Below are 14,879 nucleotides of genomic sequence, written 5' to 3' on the forward strand. Positions count from 1 at the left end.
TTCTTAAAAAAAAAAATATATAAAATTTTAATGTGGCGTAAATGGCAGCACGTAATAAATAATTTAATAATTTCACTGTTCTTGGTTTTCCTTGCTGTTCTGCAGTTCCCATGTAGAAACCGTCCCTCTGTCCTGAAATATAAGAAAAGCACAGCCTTTTCAACTCTAAATAGAAATAACAGAGAATGACGAGGCATGGAAAACATTAAAAAGTGCTCATACACATTCAATAGCTTTCTTCTATCCCCACTGATCAGATATTTGAAGGATGGTGCACCACAGCATTTACCAGTGCTTGTTTCTATCACTGTGCTTCTAGTAGAAGTGGTGCAAGGTACTGCAGCTTTGTCACATTCAGGAGAATGAGGCAACATTGCAATACCTTAAAGTGATCAATTTCATAACGTTTGATAACCCTTTTAAGAAGAGACGTGAACCAACATGAGTAGAGAAAACGTTTTACCTTTATGTTAATTCCAAACCCAGCCAAATTTAGGCGTACTCTGTCACAGGCCTTCATCAGAGGTTCCCGCTCTTTAATTATCTGTTTCCGCCTCTCCTTCTGCTGCACCCCTTCCTCCTTAGTCTCTTCAGTTGCTAAAGCATAATTACGAACTTTGCTTCTGAAATCTACAATTTCATCCACCACATTTAATAGAAGAGCAGAGTTTTTGTCTTCTACTGCAACCTGATTATATAAAAGTAAGACAAAAGAAACCAGACATCACATATTTGCAGTACCCTTAAAAAAAATCCTATTGTCTTGTTCAGTCTACTTAACCCCAAAGGAATTACCTGCTTCCCCGGCTGAGAAATTCCAAAGAGATGCATAAATTGTTCCACATAAGACAAAATGGCACCATAAACCAGAGGGCTACGAGCCTGAGTCATACCCTGCAAAAAAGAAAAATATATAATGTTCTGTTTTCAGTTAAATGACATTGAAGCCATGAAGATTTCTACTAGGTTAGGTCTGTATAAATCTAGTGGTCTAAAAGGATGCATTGATATAACATTCTCAGTGCCTCAATAACATGCTTGAGTCACTTTCTAATAAAATTCTAACAGCTTGATCCATTTTGCTCATGACAGCAAATACTTTACAAGAACCGTGACGTAGATTGCCTAGGCTGCAAGAGCCCACATTCACGCAATGTATTTTTCCACTAACTAACGGCTGTTGTTGCAGGATTGCAACAACAGCCGCTATTTAGTAAAAAAAATCTAATTACATTGTTTTCTATGGAATACCGGCCGGAATGTATACACACAGTATACACTCCGGCCGGGATTCCATGCGGCCACACTTAAAACTAACATGTCAAACCTATGAAGTTACAAGAACATACCCAGCACATGCCTGCGCTTACAACTCCTAGCTTAATAAACTGCTTTAGAACTGGCAGCAACCCATAGGGCATCCTTGAGCCTGCTGGTGTGGACAGCTGCCATCTTTAGATTACATCCTGATGGGTTACCTTGGAAACGGTCTTAAGCTGTCGGTTGCCATGGTGAATGAGGTCCATAACAGCGTCGACAGCTTGTAGGGTATCAAAGTCATCTGCAAACGCTGCTTTAACATTCACTTTAGTTTCATTCAGGCTTTTTGACAAGGAAGGAAAGACATTTTGTGAGAGGCGGCTAAGTTATTCTGATTCTAATTATTCTAGTTTTGGAGAACAGCGTGTATACTGGAAAGCAGACATATACAGGCAGGAAAAAATACAGTTACCTTTGCCAAAGTATATCCTCCTGAATAGGCTGACAGATGAGCTGACCTCTGAGATAGGCACTGGCATCGTTCATGAAAGAAGAGATTATTCTAAGGGTGCTCGTGGCTTCATTCAAGGAATCCTTACTGTACTCAATAGCTAGGAATGGAGATTAAAGCTGGTAGAAGCAGAAACTAATAGCAGAGAGTAGACAATCTGATAATCCGTCACAGGCTTCTGTGGATGGAATAACTGCTTTCTTTCTAAAGTAATTTTCTTTGGGGTTTTAGCCTTTGCTACCCAGTCTGGAAGTCACACTGACAGTATTTCCTGGAATGCCCAAGGTCACTTAAATTGGGTACAATAAGTCTTTTACACATACTGAGGTAGTTTACTATTAAAAATGCACCAAAAGCTGCCTTGTCCTGCAGTTGCCCTGTGTTTTGTGCCTTGTCTGACAAGGGGGAAGGGTGTAGCAGAAAGGTGTCATAGCATGCTGGAAAGAGGGTTGTGACTTTAAGCCAATAGTTGGTCTTAACATAGATAGTAAACTACAATCTGGCATATCTTTGGACTAAGTTTACACTGTTAACACTGCCTAATAAGACAGTATTAGCGTAGGTTTACACATAACTTATCCGCAGCAGATTTCACGCTGTTTTACGAGTTTGCAGTGAAATGCACTGCGGATCCCTTCACTGTCACTTTCAATTAGATTACATACTCACAGCGGAATTGTCATCCCACTGCGAGTATGTAAAAGGCAGCCCCCTAACCCCCCACAGGCCGGTACATACATCACCAGTCCGCGCTCCCGGAGTCTGTATGTCCCGCTCAGCCAATGAGTGGGTGCGGCAGAGCAGCGCACTGATTGGCTGAGCAGGACCTCAGAATGCCCGAAGTGCCGTGTTTTCCATTATGAATGTATATTGCAAACTTGCTTTATTTAACTTCTACTTTTGATTTAGGTTTAAAAAAATATATAATGACAGTGACACTTTAAGTGTTGTGAGCTGGCTTGGCGAGTGTATAAGATGTGTGAAAGGCAGTCTGTACACATATCCCTTGTTGCTTACATGGGTAAAAGGAGCATTTTAGCAGAGTTGCAAAAAGGGATGATTATTGGCTTTCTGGCAAAGGGTGACTATTACTGTGCAACTTGTGACGCGTTTGCTTGCTGCTGTGGTAAAAGGGTTTAATGAGTTGACAAATAGCACCACTGTGAATAATCAATGTGGCAACCGACTCACTGACAAAATGAATCAGGGGACTACCAGCAGGGGCAAGCTGGGCAGGGGGGCCCAGCCCCCCAGTGCAGTTAAGGGGCTGTGTCCCTTTAAAAGCTGGGCTATTGGGGCTCTACTCCGGTACCGGTAGCTGCTCTTCACAAGTTCACTGAGCTTCTGGCACAGGCAGCCTACTACATACAGGCCCCAGAAGCTCACTGCTCTAGCCCTGTGGTGCCTATAGTTCTTGGCTGCAGACATGTGACATCATCAGTGTGGCTTACATTACATGTGCGCAGCCAACCAGGAGAGGAGAGATATGAGGTATTATTTAATATTACTCAGTATTAAAAAGTTATCTTCCAGCTTATTACGTACAATCCCAACATGAGAACACAACCAGCTGCTACCTTTTAAAGGGGTTGCCCAGCGAAAATCTTTCACTTTCAAATCCACTGGTGTCAGAAAGTTACCGTATATAGAGTTGTAATTTACTTCTAAAATCCTCCACTATTCCAATACTTATTAGCTACTAAATGTCCTGCAGGAAATGTTGTTTTATTTACATTCAAGTGTAGGTAAATAAATAAAATGAAAAACGCGGGGGTATGTGGTATCAGCGCTGCCAAAAATATCCAAAGATTGCCAGATGTAGTAAAATATATGATTTAATCTTAAAAGCACAACTATGACGCGTTTCGGAAACTATTAGGTTTCTTTCTCAAAAATAAAGTGCATAACAGTAAGGGTACAGGTATTGATTTAAATACATATAAAAAGGGCGCCAATCCCGCCCCTAATTAGCATATTGGTAAGTAAAAATGGACATAACAGTGCAAACAGTAGAATAAAATAGCATAAACTTTGTAAGCATAGTAGTAAATATGAATTGAAATAATATAGATATATATATATATATTTAAAAGAGTCCATGAACCTGATAGGTGATCGCTGCGATAGTGTCAGAAAGCCGGTGGTACGGGGTAGCCGGCAAGATGCAATGTAGTTTGCTGGAGTGTTGGGTCATGTGTTCCTCGTTGGCCAATGACGGGCCGGGGGTGTGTAGGGTGGCGTCCAATCGGAATAGCCAAATAGCGGAAAGGATAACATTGGAGAACGTCGCCCTATTTGGGAGTAACCAGTCTTGGGTATTATCAGCTTTAGCAGCCATTATCCTAGCCACTACATACTTCGGACTCTCCACAGGACCTGGTACCGTTAGTACCCCCACGGACAGTGAGGGGTGATGCGCATAAAGCCCAAGGGGCAATAAGGTGAGCGGCCTTCCACTTCTCATTTTTATCCTATATATTTGTCAGTATTACACGAGGCGCCGGGCCTCTTTTCTTCCTTTTTCCTTTTTATTTACATTCAGACACAGTGCTCTCTGCTGACACCTCTGGCCAAAACAGGATTACAGATTACAAATCTATAACTTTCTGACACTAGCTGATTTGAAAGAAAAAGATTTTTGCCGGAAAACCCCTTTAATGATTAACAGCATATTACCTATATGGCCTTTATATGTAGGCAAAGATAGCCAGCACCATACCTGCCATTAGGCTCTGTGTTGTATTACAATTAAGCTTTGTTTACTCTTTTGAAACTGAGCTGCAAAACCATACACAAACTAAGAAGAGTGGTGCTGTTTTTGGAAAAAAATGCAGCCATGTTTTTTGAATCCTGGATAATCCCTTTAGAGGGAAACAGATATACAGCTGCAGATCCCGCCAGACAGGTGTTAGGGAGATATAAATGACAGGACCTTTATTCGACTTTTGTAAACTTTTTATAACGAGCTCAAGCGGCACAGAGACGGCAGCGGCAGCACCACCCTATATGTCAATCAGCCAGAGCAGGAAGAAGCAGGGTAGGGAGATGCTGCTGTTGCTCTGTTCTGCCTCTATGACATTTCAATTGGTAACAGATTATATTAAACCTTTACAGTCGGTGACCAGCAGCAGTAAATGTCCAGTCACTTCTATCTCCCCAGGTCTGCTGGGATCTGCAGCTCTTTACCTCATAACCCTCACGGATTCTTTTTAAAGCTGTTATCCAGGCTTAGAAAAACATGGATGTTTTCTTCCAGAAACAGGACCACTCCTCACCAGTTTGGGTGTGGGTATTAACGTGAATAAAGCCCAATTATAATACCAAGCACAACCTGAGGACAGAGGTGGCACTGTTTTTGCAAAAAAGTAGCTGTGCTTTTTTGTAATCTTTGATAACCCCTTTAAGAGTCTGTTCACACTTAATGCAATGCTGCCGATTTGATCAGTATAAATTCCTAGAATCTGCAACATCGAATTCAGAGCGGATAACAGTACATGTGAATGTATCCTGACAATTGGTCGCTACTCATGGGCCAGTGTTGTGTGCTTTGCCAGCCAGCCCCTGGCTAACAGACGTGTGTCTGAAACAGTTTATTGAACCCTACTGCCCATGGGGCTCCAAAGTGGTCACTGTACCTCTGCTAATGAAGTTAATGTAGAAGGCACTCAACCAATTTATGCATAAATCCATCCTTTCAGATCACATACACCCATTAAAGCTGATTGTCTTCCCTGGGGTAAATGGGATCTCCCAGCAAAAGAATGTGAAATGCACAACAAACAGAAAGCACTGCAAAAATGACTTTGGTAAAGGTCTCCTGTACCACCCCAGTAATCTGTACCAAGGGAGATCCTTTGAATATAACTATACCTTTTGCTGTCCCACATTTGTAATGATCAAGGATACCAGAACCTTATGCCATAAACAGAAACTGGCTGGACATTATACAGGTTTATGTTCCTTTAAATATATTAAAAATACAATATATAATGACAATACCTGATTTATATTTAGAACGTAAACAAAACATCCGGAACTCATCAGAGGAGAAAGACTGCAAAAATTCCTGGAGAAAAGTATACAAAAGAAAGGATCAAACTATGCAGTCATTGAGCATTTACTTTGCTATTTGAGCCTAGAGGGTTAAATACAGTAGCGGATTATAATAGGTCCTTTTCGGGCGGTAGCCCGGGGCCCATGGCCACCCAAAAAGACTTATAATTTCAGTGGTGTAGTTTTGCACAAATCAGGGCATCATGGCATTATCTATGCTGTACTACGAGCGCCACACTAGTTCTTCCATAGTTACACTGGGGTGGGGGGCCCAGGCTTGATCAACAGCCTGGGGCCTATGGTAAAGTTAATCCGCCCCATATTTAACTTAAATATTTAACTTAAATATGATGCAGATTTTTATAAGAATATGCAGCTGAAATCAGAGGCAGACCCTCAGTTCTCTGCCATGAAGATGCAGCCTGATGTGCCACAGATATGCCTTGTCTGCTAGGCTTTTTATATAGGGCTAATATACATGTAGGAATCCTCCAGCTTTTCCATGTGGAACCCCAGAAATAGATGTTACTGCAGCTCTGGACCAGTTACACTTATTATTTGTCTACAAAAAGAAGCGTTATATGGCAAGAGTTACTGTGGTCTTTATTGTCAGAAATGAATGTCTATTCAAACTAATCTATGGGAACTTAACTAGGTTAAAAGAAAAACAATAAAAGCAACCTCCTTTAGTAAAGCCTGAATTATTCACAATATCTACATACATTTCCCAGGATAAAACACCAACACAAATTACCTTCACTGTAATATAGTTTTTCAAAGATTTGGACATTTTATCTTCTTTTCCTTTCAAATGTAAATGCCCTAGGATAAAAAGTGGCTGTTAGAGTGTCTTCTTTTTGTTACTCTGAATGAATGTAAATAATGGGGCTTTAGATAAAGAAAACATTTGGTTGTATTAACAGAGCGGAGAATAAAAGTTAGGGCCCCATACAAGGAGTCAACATTTAGATCCAACCAATTACAAGCAATAATAACTCCCCTAGATCAATAGGGAAAGTAACTGATGAATATACAATGTATTCTAACTACATACTAAATGCACAAATAATTAAAAGGGTTATCCAGTGCTTCAAAAACATGGCTACTTTTCCCCCTCTCTTGTCTCCAGATTGGGTGGGGTTTCAAACTCAGTTCCATTGATAGTTCCAATAAATGGAGCTTAATTGTAAACCACACCTGAACTGGAGACAAGAGAGGGGAAAAAGTGGCCATGTTTTTGTAGCACTGGATAACCCCTTTAACACCCTAACATGTACCTTTATAAAACATACCTTGAACAGATAAAAGGAAAAATATTGTAATTTAGGCTGGGTTCACACTGAGCTTGAAATTCCTCCCGTAAAATACGTAAAGAGTAGAGATGAATAAACCTTGAGCATGCTTGAGTTAATCCCAACCCGAGCACTCGGCATTTGATTAGCTGGGGCTGCTGAAGGGGATTCAATGGGATTTCTGCTTTGTTGTTCACGCTGCAAAATTTCCGAGCTTTCTGCCCAAAGAATTGACATGTCAATTCTTTGGGCGGATTCTGCTAGAGGAATCCTACAGAAGTCAATGGGGGCTTAAATTCTGCTTGAATTCCGCTTGCATTCTGCTCAAATTCCACTTGCTTGCATTTCAAGCAGAAAACTTTACTCTTCCTTTCCTTGAGAATTCCTTGGTGTGAACCCAGCCTGAGGGCTCATGCACACTAAGCAAAAGACGAGGAATTGAAGAGGAATCCGCTCTTAAATTCTGCTTGAAATTTCTCCCGTACAAGAATGAACAGAGCAATGTCTCATTGTGTCCAATGGGATTTCCGCTGTTGTTCATACTGCAGAATCTCCAAGCAAAATTTTCTGCGGCAGATCTGCTTTCTACCCAAGGCCTCATGCACACTGAGGAAAAGGCGAGGAATTCAGCTTGAAATTCAGCTTGAAATTCCTCCAGTAAAATATGTACAGAGCAAAGTCCCATTGTGTTCAATGGGTTTTCTCCTCTGTTGTTCACACTGCAGAATTTCCGAGCAGAATTTTCTGCTGTAGATCTGCTAGAGGAATCCTATAGAAGTCAATGGGGGGCTTAAATTCTGCTTGAATTCTGCCTGAAAACTTTCTGCTTCAATTCCTCGAGAATTGCTCAGTGTGCACATACCCCAAAGTAGTATTCCTCTAGCAGATTCTGCCTAAGGGTATGTGCACACGGAGCAATTCTCGCGGAATTCCGCCCGAATTCCGCCATAAAAAGCGGGCGGAATCCGCGTGGAATTCCGCCCGTGTAAATGCAACATTGCTCTTTCCATAGAGAACAATGGGATTTCCGACTGCCCGTGCACACAGAGTAAATTTCCGTCCGGAATTCCGCGCAGAATCCGCATTCCGCCCAAAGAATGTACATGTCAATTCTTTGGGCGGATTCCGCTAGAGGAATCCTATAGAAGTCAATGGGGTTTGAATTCTGCTGGTAATTCCGCTTGCATTCCGCTTGATTTCCGCGCGGATTCCGCTCAAATTCTGCTCGAATTCCGCCAGAGCAGAATAGGCGAGGAATTTCAAGCAGAAATCTTTCAGCTACAATTCCTCGAGAATTGCTCCGTGTGCACATACCCTAAAGGATTGACGTTGGGGTATGTGCACACTGAGCAATTCTCGAGGAATTGAAGCAGAAAGTTTTCAAGCAGAATTTAAGCAGAATTTAAGCCCCCCATTGACTTCTATAGGATTCCTCTAGCAGATCTACAGCAGAATATTCTGCTCGGAAATTCTGCAGTGTGAACAACAGAGCAGAAAACCCATTGAACACAATAGGGCATTGCTCTGTACATATTTTACGGGAGGAATTTCAAGCTGAAATTCCTCTTCAATTCCTCACCTAATTCCTCGCCTTTTCCTCAGTGTACACATACCCTTCTATTCATGCCAAGTGGTGTATCTCAAAGATCCCATTCATGTTACTATGGGTACATGGCCTAGGTCATCAGTATACCCTGGACGGATGAAAACACACGCTCCTGGATCAAAAGGTGTCTGTAGATTTACCATTTCTTCTACAGACACAAGCTCGGGAGGCTACAACTCATATGGAACCTTTTTCCCTCATTACCAGTATTTACCACAACTAGTATTTTCCCTCAGTAACACATTGACCCATCTTAAAATAAAGCCTGAGCCAGCCATGACACCATGAGAATTGTTGTTTTTTCTCATATATTAATAGCCACCAGGCTGATCATTGCTAATACTAGAATTTTTTTCCAGAGATAATAAATTCTGTTTCTCAAACCTGCCAACTGGTACTTCTATACTCACAAAGAACTTCTGCTGGCTCATTTATCAATGTGGTTATCTTGGACACTATTTCAAGTTCTTCCAATGTGTTAAAAAATCTCTTTAGTTTCATATTCTAAAGCTTTGAAGTTTGTTAACCACAGATGGCCTTTTCTTTCCAGCTCATATGGCGACATGCCCTTTTGCAGTGACTGTACTTCCCCTGGTTTCTTATGATATGAATTTATAATGATTTGTTTGTAGTTTATGATTGTGTTGAAATAGTGTCTGCCAACATAAGTAAACATAAACATTACTTAGTAGTTTTTTTTATATTTATGGTTATTTTTTTTTTTTTATAGTTATTGTGTGTGTGTGTGTTGTATAAAACATACAACAAAACAAATTGACTTTAAATGCCCAGGTATGATGGGAATTGTAGGATGGCCACAGGTTGGGCACCCATGATCTAGATCAGGGGTCCTCAACTGGCGGACCGCGGCGGCAAGCTGTCCGGACCCCGGCTGCGGTGCTGCTCCCTGCACAGTAACTATCTGGGAGCGCTCGTAACGAGCGCTCATAGATACCGAGCAGTAGCAGCACTGAGAGAGGAAGCCATTGGTTCCCTCCCTGTCCAGTCACTCTCGTTGCCGCAGCGGTCACAAGAGGCCGCGCTCCCCCTCTGTTGTCGGTGCTCGAGTGACGTTCCTGCGCCGGTGGGGAGAGCGGCCTCTAGTGAGCGGTGCAGTGCGGCCACAGGAGGAGGAGAATAGGACGCGCCAGACTCAGGTGAGTATAAAAGTGTTTGTTTTTTTATGCTATATGGAAGGGGGAGAGCGCACAGGGGGGGCAATATACTGGGGAAGAGCACACAGGGGGGCTATATACTGGGGGAGAGTGCACAGGGGGGGGGGGCTATATACTGGGGGAGAGCGCACAGGGGGGCTATATACTGAGGAGAGCACACAGGGGGGGGGGGCAATATACTGGGGAAGAGCACACAGGGGGGCAATATACTGGGGGAGAGCGCACAGGGGGGACTATATACTGGGGAGAGCACACAGGGGGGGCTATATACTGGGGGAGAGCGCACGGGGGACTATATACTGGGGAGAGCGCACAGGGGGGCTATATACTGGGGAGAGCGCACAGGGGGGCTATATACTGGGGGAGAGCACACAGAGGGGCTATATACTGGGGGAGAGCACACAGAGGGGCTATATACTGGAGGAGAGCACACAGGGGGGGCTATATACTGGGGGAGAGCACACAGGGGGGCTATATACTGGGGGAGAGCGCACGGGGGGCTATATACTGGGGGAGAGCGCACAGGGGGGACTATATACTGGGGAAGAGCACACAGGGGGGTTATATACTGGGGGAGAGCACACAGGGGGCTATATACTGGGGGAGAGCGCACAGGGGGGGCTATATACTGGAGGAGAGCGCGCAGGGGGGCTATATACTGGAGGAGAGCACACAGAGGGGGCTATATACTGGGGGAGAGCACACAGAGGGGGCTATATACTGGGGGAGAGCGCACAGGGGGGTCTATATACTGGGGGAGAGCGCACAGGGGGGTCTATATACTGGGGGAGAGCGCACAGGGGGCTATATTCTGGGGGAGAGCACACAGAGGGGCTATATACTGGGGGAGAGCGCACAGGGGGGCTATATACTGGGGGAGAGCGCAGAGGGGGAGAGCGCACAGGGGGGCTATATACTTGGGGAGAGCGCAGAGGGGGAGAGCGCACAGGGGGGCTATATACTGTGGGAGAGCGCAGAGGGGGGCTATATTCTGGGGGAGAGTGCACACGGGGGACTATATACTGGGGAAGAGCACACAGGGGGGCTATATACTGGGGGAGAGCACACAGGGGGCTATATACTGGGGGAGAGCGCACAGGGGGGCTATATACTGGAGGAGAGCGCGCAGGGGGGCTATATACTGGGGGAGAGCGCACAGGGGGGGCTATACACTGGGGGAGAGCGCACAGGGGGGCTATATACTGGGGGTGAGCGCGCAGGGGGGCTATATACTGGAGGAGAGCACACAGGGGGGCTATATACTGGGGGAGAGCACACAGGGGGGCTATATACTGGGGGAGAGCGCACGGGGGGGCTATATACGGGGGAGAGCACACAGGGGGGTCTATATACTGGGGGAGAGCACACAGGGGGGTCTATATACTGGGGGAGAGCGCACAGGGGGCTATATTCTGGGGGAGAGTGCAGAGGGGGAGAGCGCACAGGGAGAGAGCGCACAGGGGGGCTATATACTGGGGGAGAGAGCACAGGGGGGCTATATTCTGGGGGAGAGTGCACGGGGGGGGGCTATATACTGAAGAGGGAGAGCGCACTGGGGGTCTATATACTGGGGGAGGGCTATATACTGGGATGAGAGCACATAGGGGGGCTATATACTACAGGGGGAGAGCACACGGGGGTATATACTACAGGGGGAGAGCGCACAGGGGGGCTATATACTGGGGGAGAGCACACAGGGGGCTATATACTGGGGGGAGAGCACCCAGGGGGGCTATATACTGGTGGGGGAGAGCACCCAGGGGGGCTATATACTACAGGGGGAGAGCACACAGGGGGCTATATACTACAGGGGGAGAGCACACATAGGGGCTATATACTACAGGGGGAAAGCGCACAGAGGGGCTATATACTACAGGGGGAGAGCGCACAGGGGGGATATATGGGAGGGGGAGAAAACACAGGGCTATATACTACGGGTGGAAAGCACACAGGGGGGGCTATATACTACTGGGGGAGAGCGCACAGGGGCCTACATACTACTGGGGGGGGAGCGCACAGAGGGGCTACATACTACTGGGGGAGAGCGCATAGGGGGCTATATACTACTGGGGGAGAGCGCACAGAGGGGCTACATACTACTGGGAGAGAGCGCACAGGGGGGCTATATGGGAGGGGGAGAGCACAGGGGGGCTATATGGGAGGGGGAGAGCACAGGGGGCTATAGACTACTGGGGGAGAGCGCACAGGGGCTATATACTACAGGGGGAGAGCACACAGGGGGGCTATATACTACAGCGGCAGTCACCCCCTTTGTACCTAATTTCAAAGGGCTGGTGAGAGAGAGAGAAAATGCCAGTTTTCCCTCTAATACGCATTAATTCTGTATGTAAATAGTTCAACACCCTTTGTGAAAAGCCACAAAACACGTTTACTACTGATATTCAGCTCGGACCTTCACCTGACAATAGACCCCGGTAAGTGGACCTTCACTAAAAGTTGTTGAGTACCCCTGATCTAGATGCTCCTAAAAAATAACACACAATGATCTATTTTGTTATGTTCTGGTAATGCCAATCCAAAGTGCACCACCAAACTACAGTCAGTTAAGTTATGTAGGAAAAAGTACCATGGGTGACAAACTGATCAAATCCCTAATCTAGCAGGAATATCCTGTTCCTTCTCCTCGTTTAAAGGGGGATTCCAGGGAACAAGTAAAATCTGGCTGCAGGCAGGGAGGAAACATAATAAAGGCCTTCTACCCATGCCTGTGTAGCGTTGCATCACATGCTCCAGGATTCCCAGAATTCATTTACCAGTGGATTCCCTCACCTGAGGACATGTGAGGGGGAAACATCTAATTATTTAAGCAATGGGACGCAACACATTGATATTTGCAATAACTTTTTCTTTTTATGTAAATCTTGCAAAGTTCCAAAATACAAGGCAAAAAAAAAGAAAGTCACCACAGTGTACTGGACAGATGCAAGCTGGTCCTCACACCATCGCACGGTGCTCTGCAGAACTCTGTCCACCGAGGCTTTCACCCTCCGGGAAACAGATGACGTCGACACGTACGCTACATTTCGAGGGAGGACCTCTTCCTTGAGAAAGAGGGCTCCTCCCTCAAAATGTAGAGTACGCGTCAACATCATGTTTTCCAGAGGGTGAGAGCCTCAGTGGACAGAGCTCTGCAGAGCACCGTGCGATGGTGTGAGGACCAGCTTGCATCTGTCCAGTACACTGTAGTGACTTTCTTTCTTTTTATTTGTTCTGAGAAAATATTTTTTGCCTTGTATTTTGGAACTTTGCAAGATTTACATAAAAAGAAAAAAGTTTTTGCAAGTATCAATGTGTTACGTCCCATTGCTTAAATAATTGGATGTTATACCAAGCGTGCGACTTGGTGAGGGACTTTGTCACACAGTGTACACAGCACCAGTGCAATCTTTTTTTATGTGAGGGGGGAAAACACTGATGCGCAGCCTTTCCTGCATATCCACACCGAGGCAAATAGATGCAGACCTCCACTTGGAGAAAGACAGGTTCAACAGATGCAGTCAACAGGTGGAAATGCAAGTATATAACTTAAAAAAATTTATTAAAACTCTAAAACAAGCATACAACACAGGCTGGACTGGCCTCCTAATTAGGTGACAAAATTACATGCATGCACCTGGAGTTTTCCACACCTGTTGAACCTGTCAGCCCTGTCTGGAAACGCATTGTGCTGTATCCTTGTTTTAGAGTTTTAATAAATTTAATAAAAAATTATAAGCTATATACTCATGGAGTTGGAGTTGGCTGCACCTGTTGAACCTGTCTTTCTCGAGGAGTGGAGGTCTGCACCAGTTGAGGGTAATCAATCAGCCTTGTTGTGAAGTCGCTGGAGCAGGAGATCCAGGGGGGCCTGGGAGCGGTAAAACATTGCTGTGTGGGCACAGGACCAGGTAAGTAGAGTCTATTTTTAATGCCCATTCCTGCAGCTAAATTTACTTGTTGCCCTGAATGCCCCTTTAAATCCTGACAGTAGGGGAGACCATTCACAACCCTGAAAAAGCCTTTTACTATGGTAAGAGCATGTTCAGATCCACAGCAAAATTCCAAAACTTGCAGCTTCCAATACTTTCTGTGCAGCACACGAATAGTGTTTGGTAAAAACCCTATAAGGAGAGGAACACACACATTGGCCAAGATTTACTAAAACTTTCTGCGTCCATAGCAACCGATCAATTACAGTTCAATTATTATTTTACCAGAACAATTAGAGAAATGACAGCTGAGCTGTCAGTGGTTGCTATGGGCACAAGGACAGTTTTGTCTCAGAAATTTGTAGTGGTCGTAAGGTTGCAGGCCCATCCAGCCAATCAGAAGCTGCAGCAGTATCCCGTAAGCTGCCACACAGCGGGATGGATTGGTAAGATGGAAGCCAGGGAGGTAAGTGTGCTTTATTGTTTTAAAACAACCCATCCCCAAGCATATCACAGAAAGGGCTCCAGGGTACCCCTTTAGGAGATGGCTCCTTCATGATGACATGTCCTCTAGGAACTAAATGCACTATTTGATTTTGAGCATTAGCATGCAAGTATATATACGAGCATGCAAGACACTCTGTTGGCAAAGTACTAAGTACATAATTTTAATGTTTGCAGAAACCAAAGAAAACCAAATTTTTTCAAAATGTATCTGAAATATCAGATATCCATAAATGTTTACAGCTCGCTAACCTTTTGTGACAGGTGATGTTGAGCCACAACGGGTGTTGAAAGGGTAAATGTCTATTAAAAATATGCCCTGTCACATGACTCTTACCCTGGAAATATATGCCAGTGTGATGGATTTGTTTTCAGAGCTGCCTGCAGCTGTGGAGCCGCGTGTTACTTTAAATAAATAAACAATAAGCCATTGTAGTTCATTTATTTCATTTTTTCTTTCAGTTACATTGAATTTTGCTGTTTTGTAATGAACAATTGTGTCTGCATTTTAAATACTCAGAAAAGAAAAAAATAATAATGTCTCCCTCT

General features: G+C 44.5%; 1 protein-coding gene across 1 annotated transcript in view; it reads right to left on the bottom strand.

Annotated features, from left to right (window-relative positions):
- Positions 1-14,879, bottom strand: part of CARS2 (cysteinyl-tRNA synthetase 2, mitochondrial) — a 56,274-nt gene continuing 41,395 nt past the window's right edge. The window contains exons 9-15 of the mRNA XM_069970771.1: positions 6,579-6,646; positions 5,771-5,837; positions 1,733-1,871; positions 1,479-1,602; positions 796-894; positions 464-688; positions 1-132 (exon numbers count right to left, since the gene is read on the bottom strand). Coding sequence (XP_069826872.1) covers positions 73-132; positions 464-688; positions 796-894; positions 1,479-1,602; positions 1,733-1,871; positions 5,771-5,837; positions 6,579-6,646 — 782 coding nt within the window. The 3' untranslated portion in view covers positions 1-72. The remainder of the gene's footprint in view (positions 133-463; positions 689-795; positions 895-1,478; positions 1,603-1,732; positions 1,872-5,770; positions 5,838-6,578; positions 6,647-14,879) is intronic.

Source organism: Dendropsophus ebraccatus, chromosome 5, assembly GCF_027789765.1.
Source record: "Dendropsophus ebraccatus isolate aDenEbr1 chromosome 5, aDenEbr1.pat, whole genome shotgun sequence".
NCBI classification, from domain to species: Eukaryota; Metazoa; Chordata; class Amphibia; order Anura; family Hylidae; genus Dendropsophus; species Dendropsophus ebraccatus.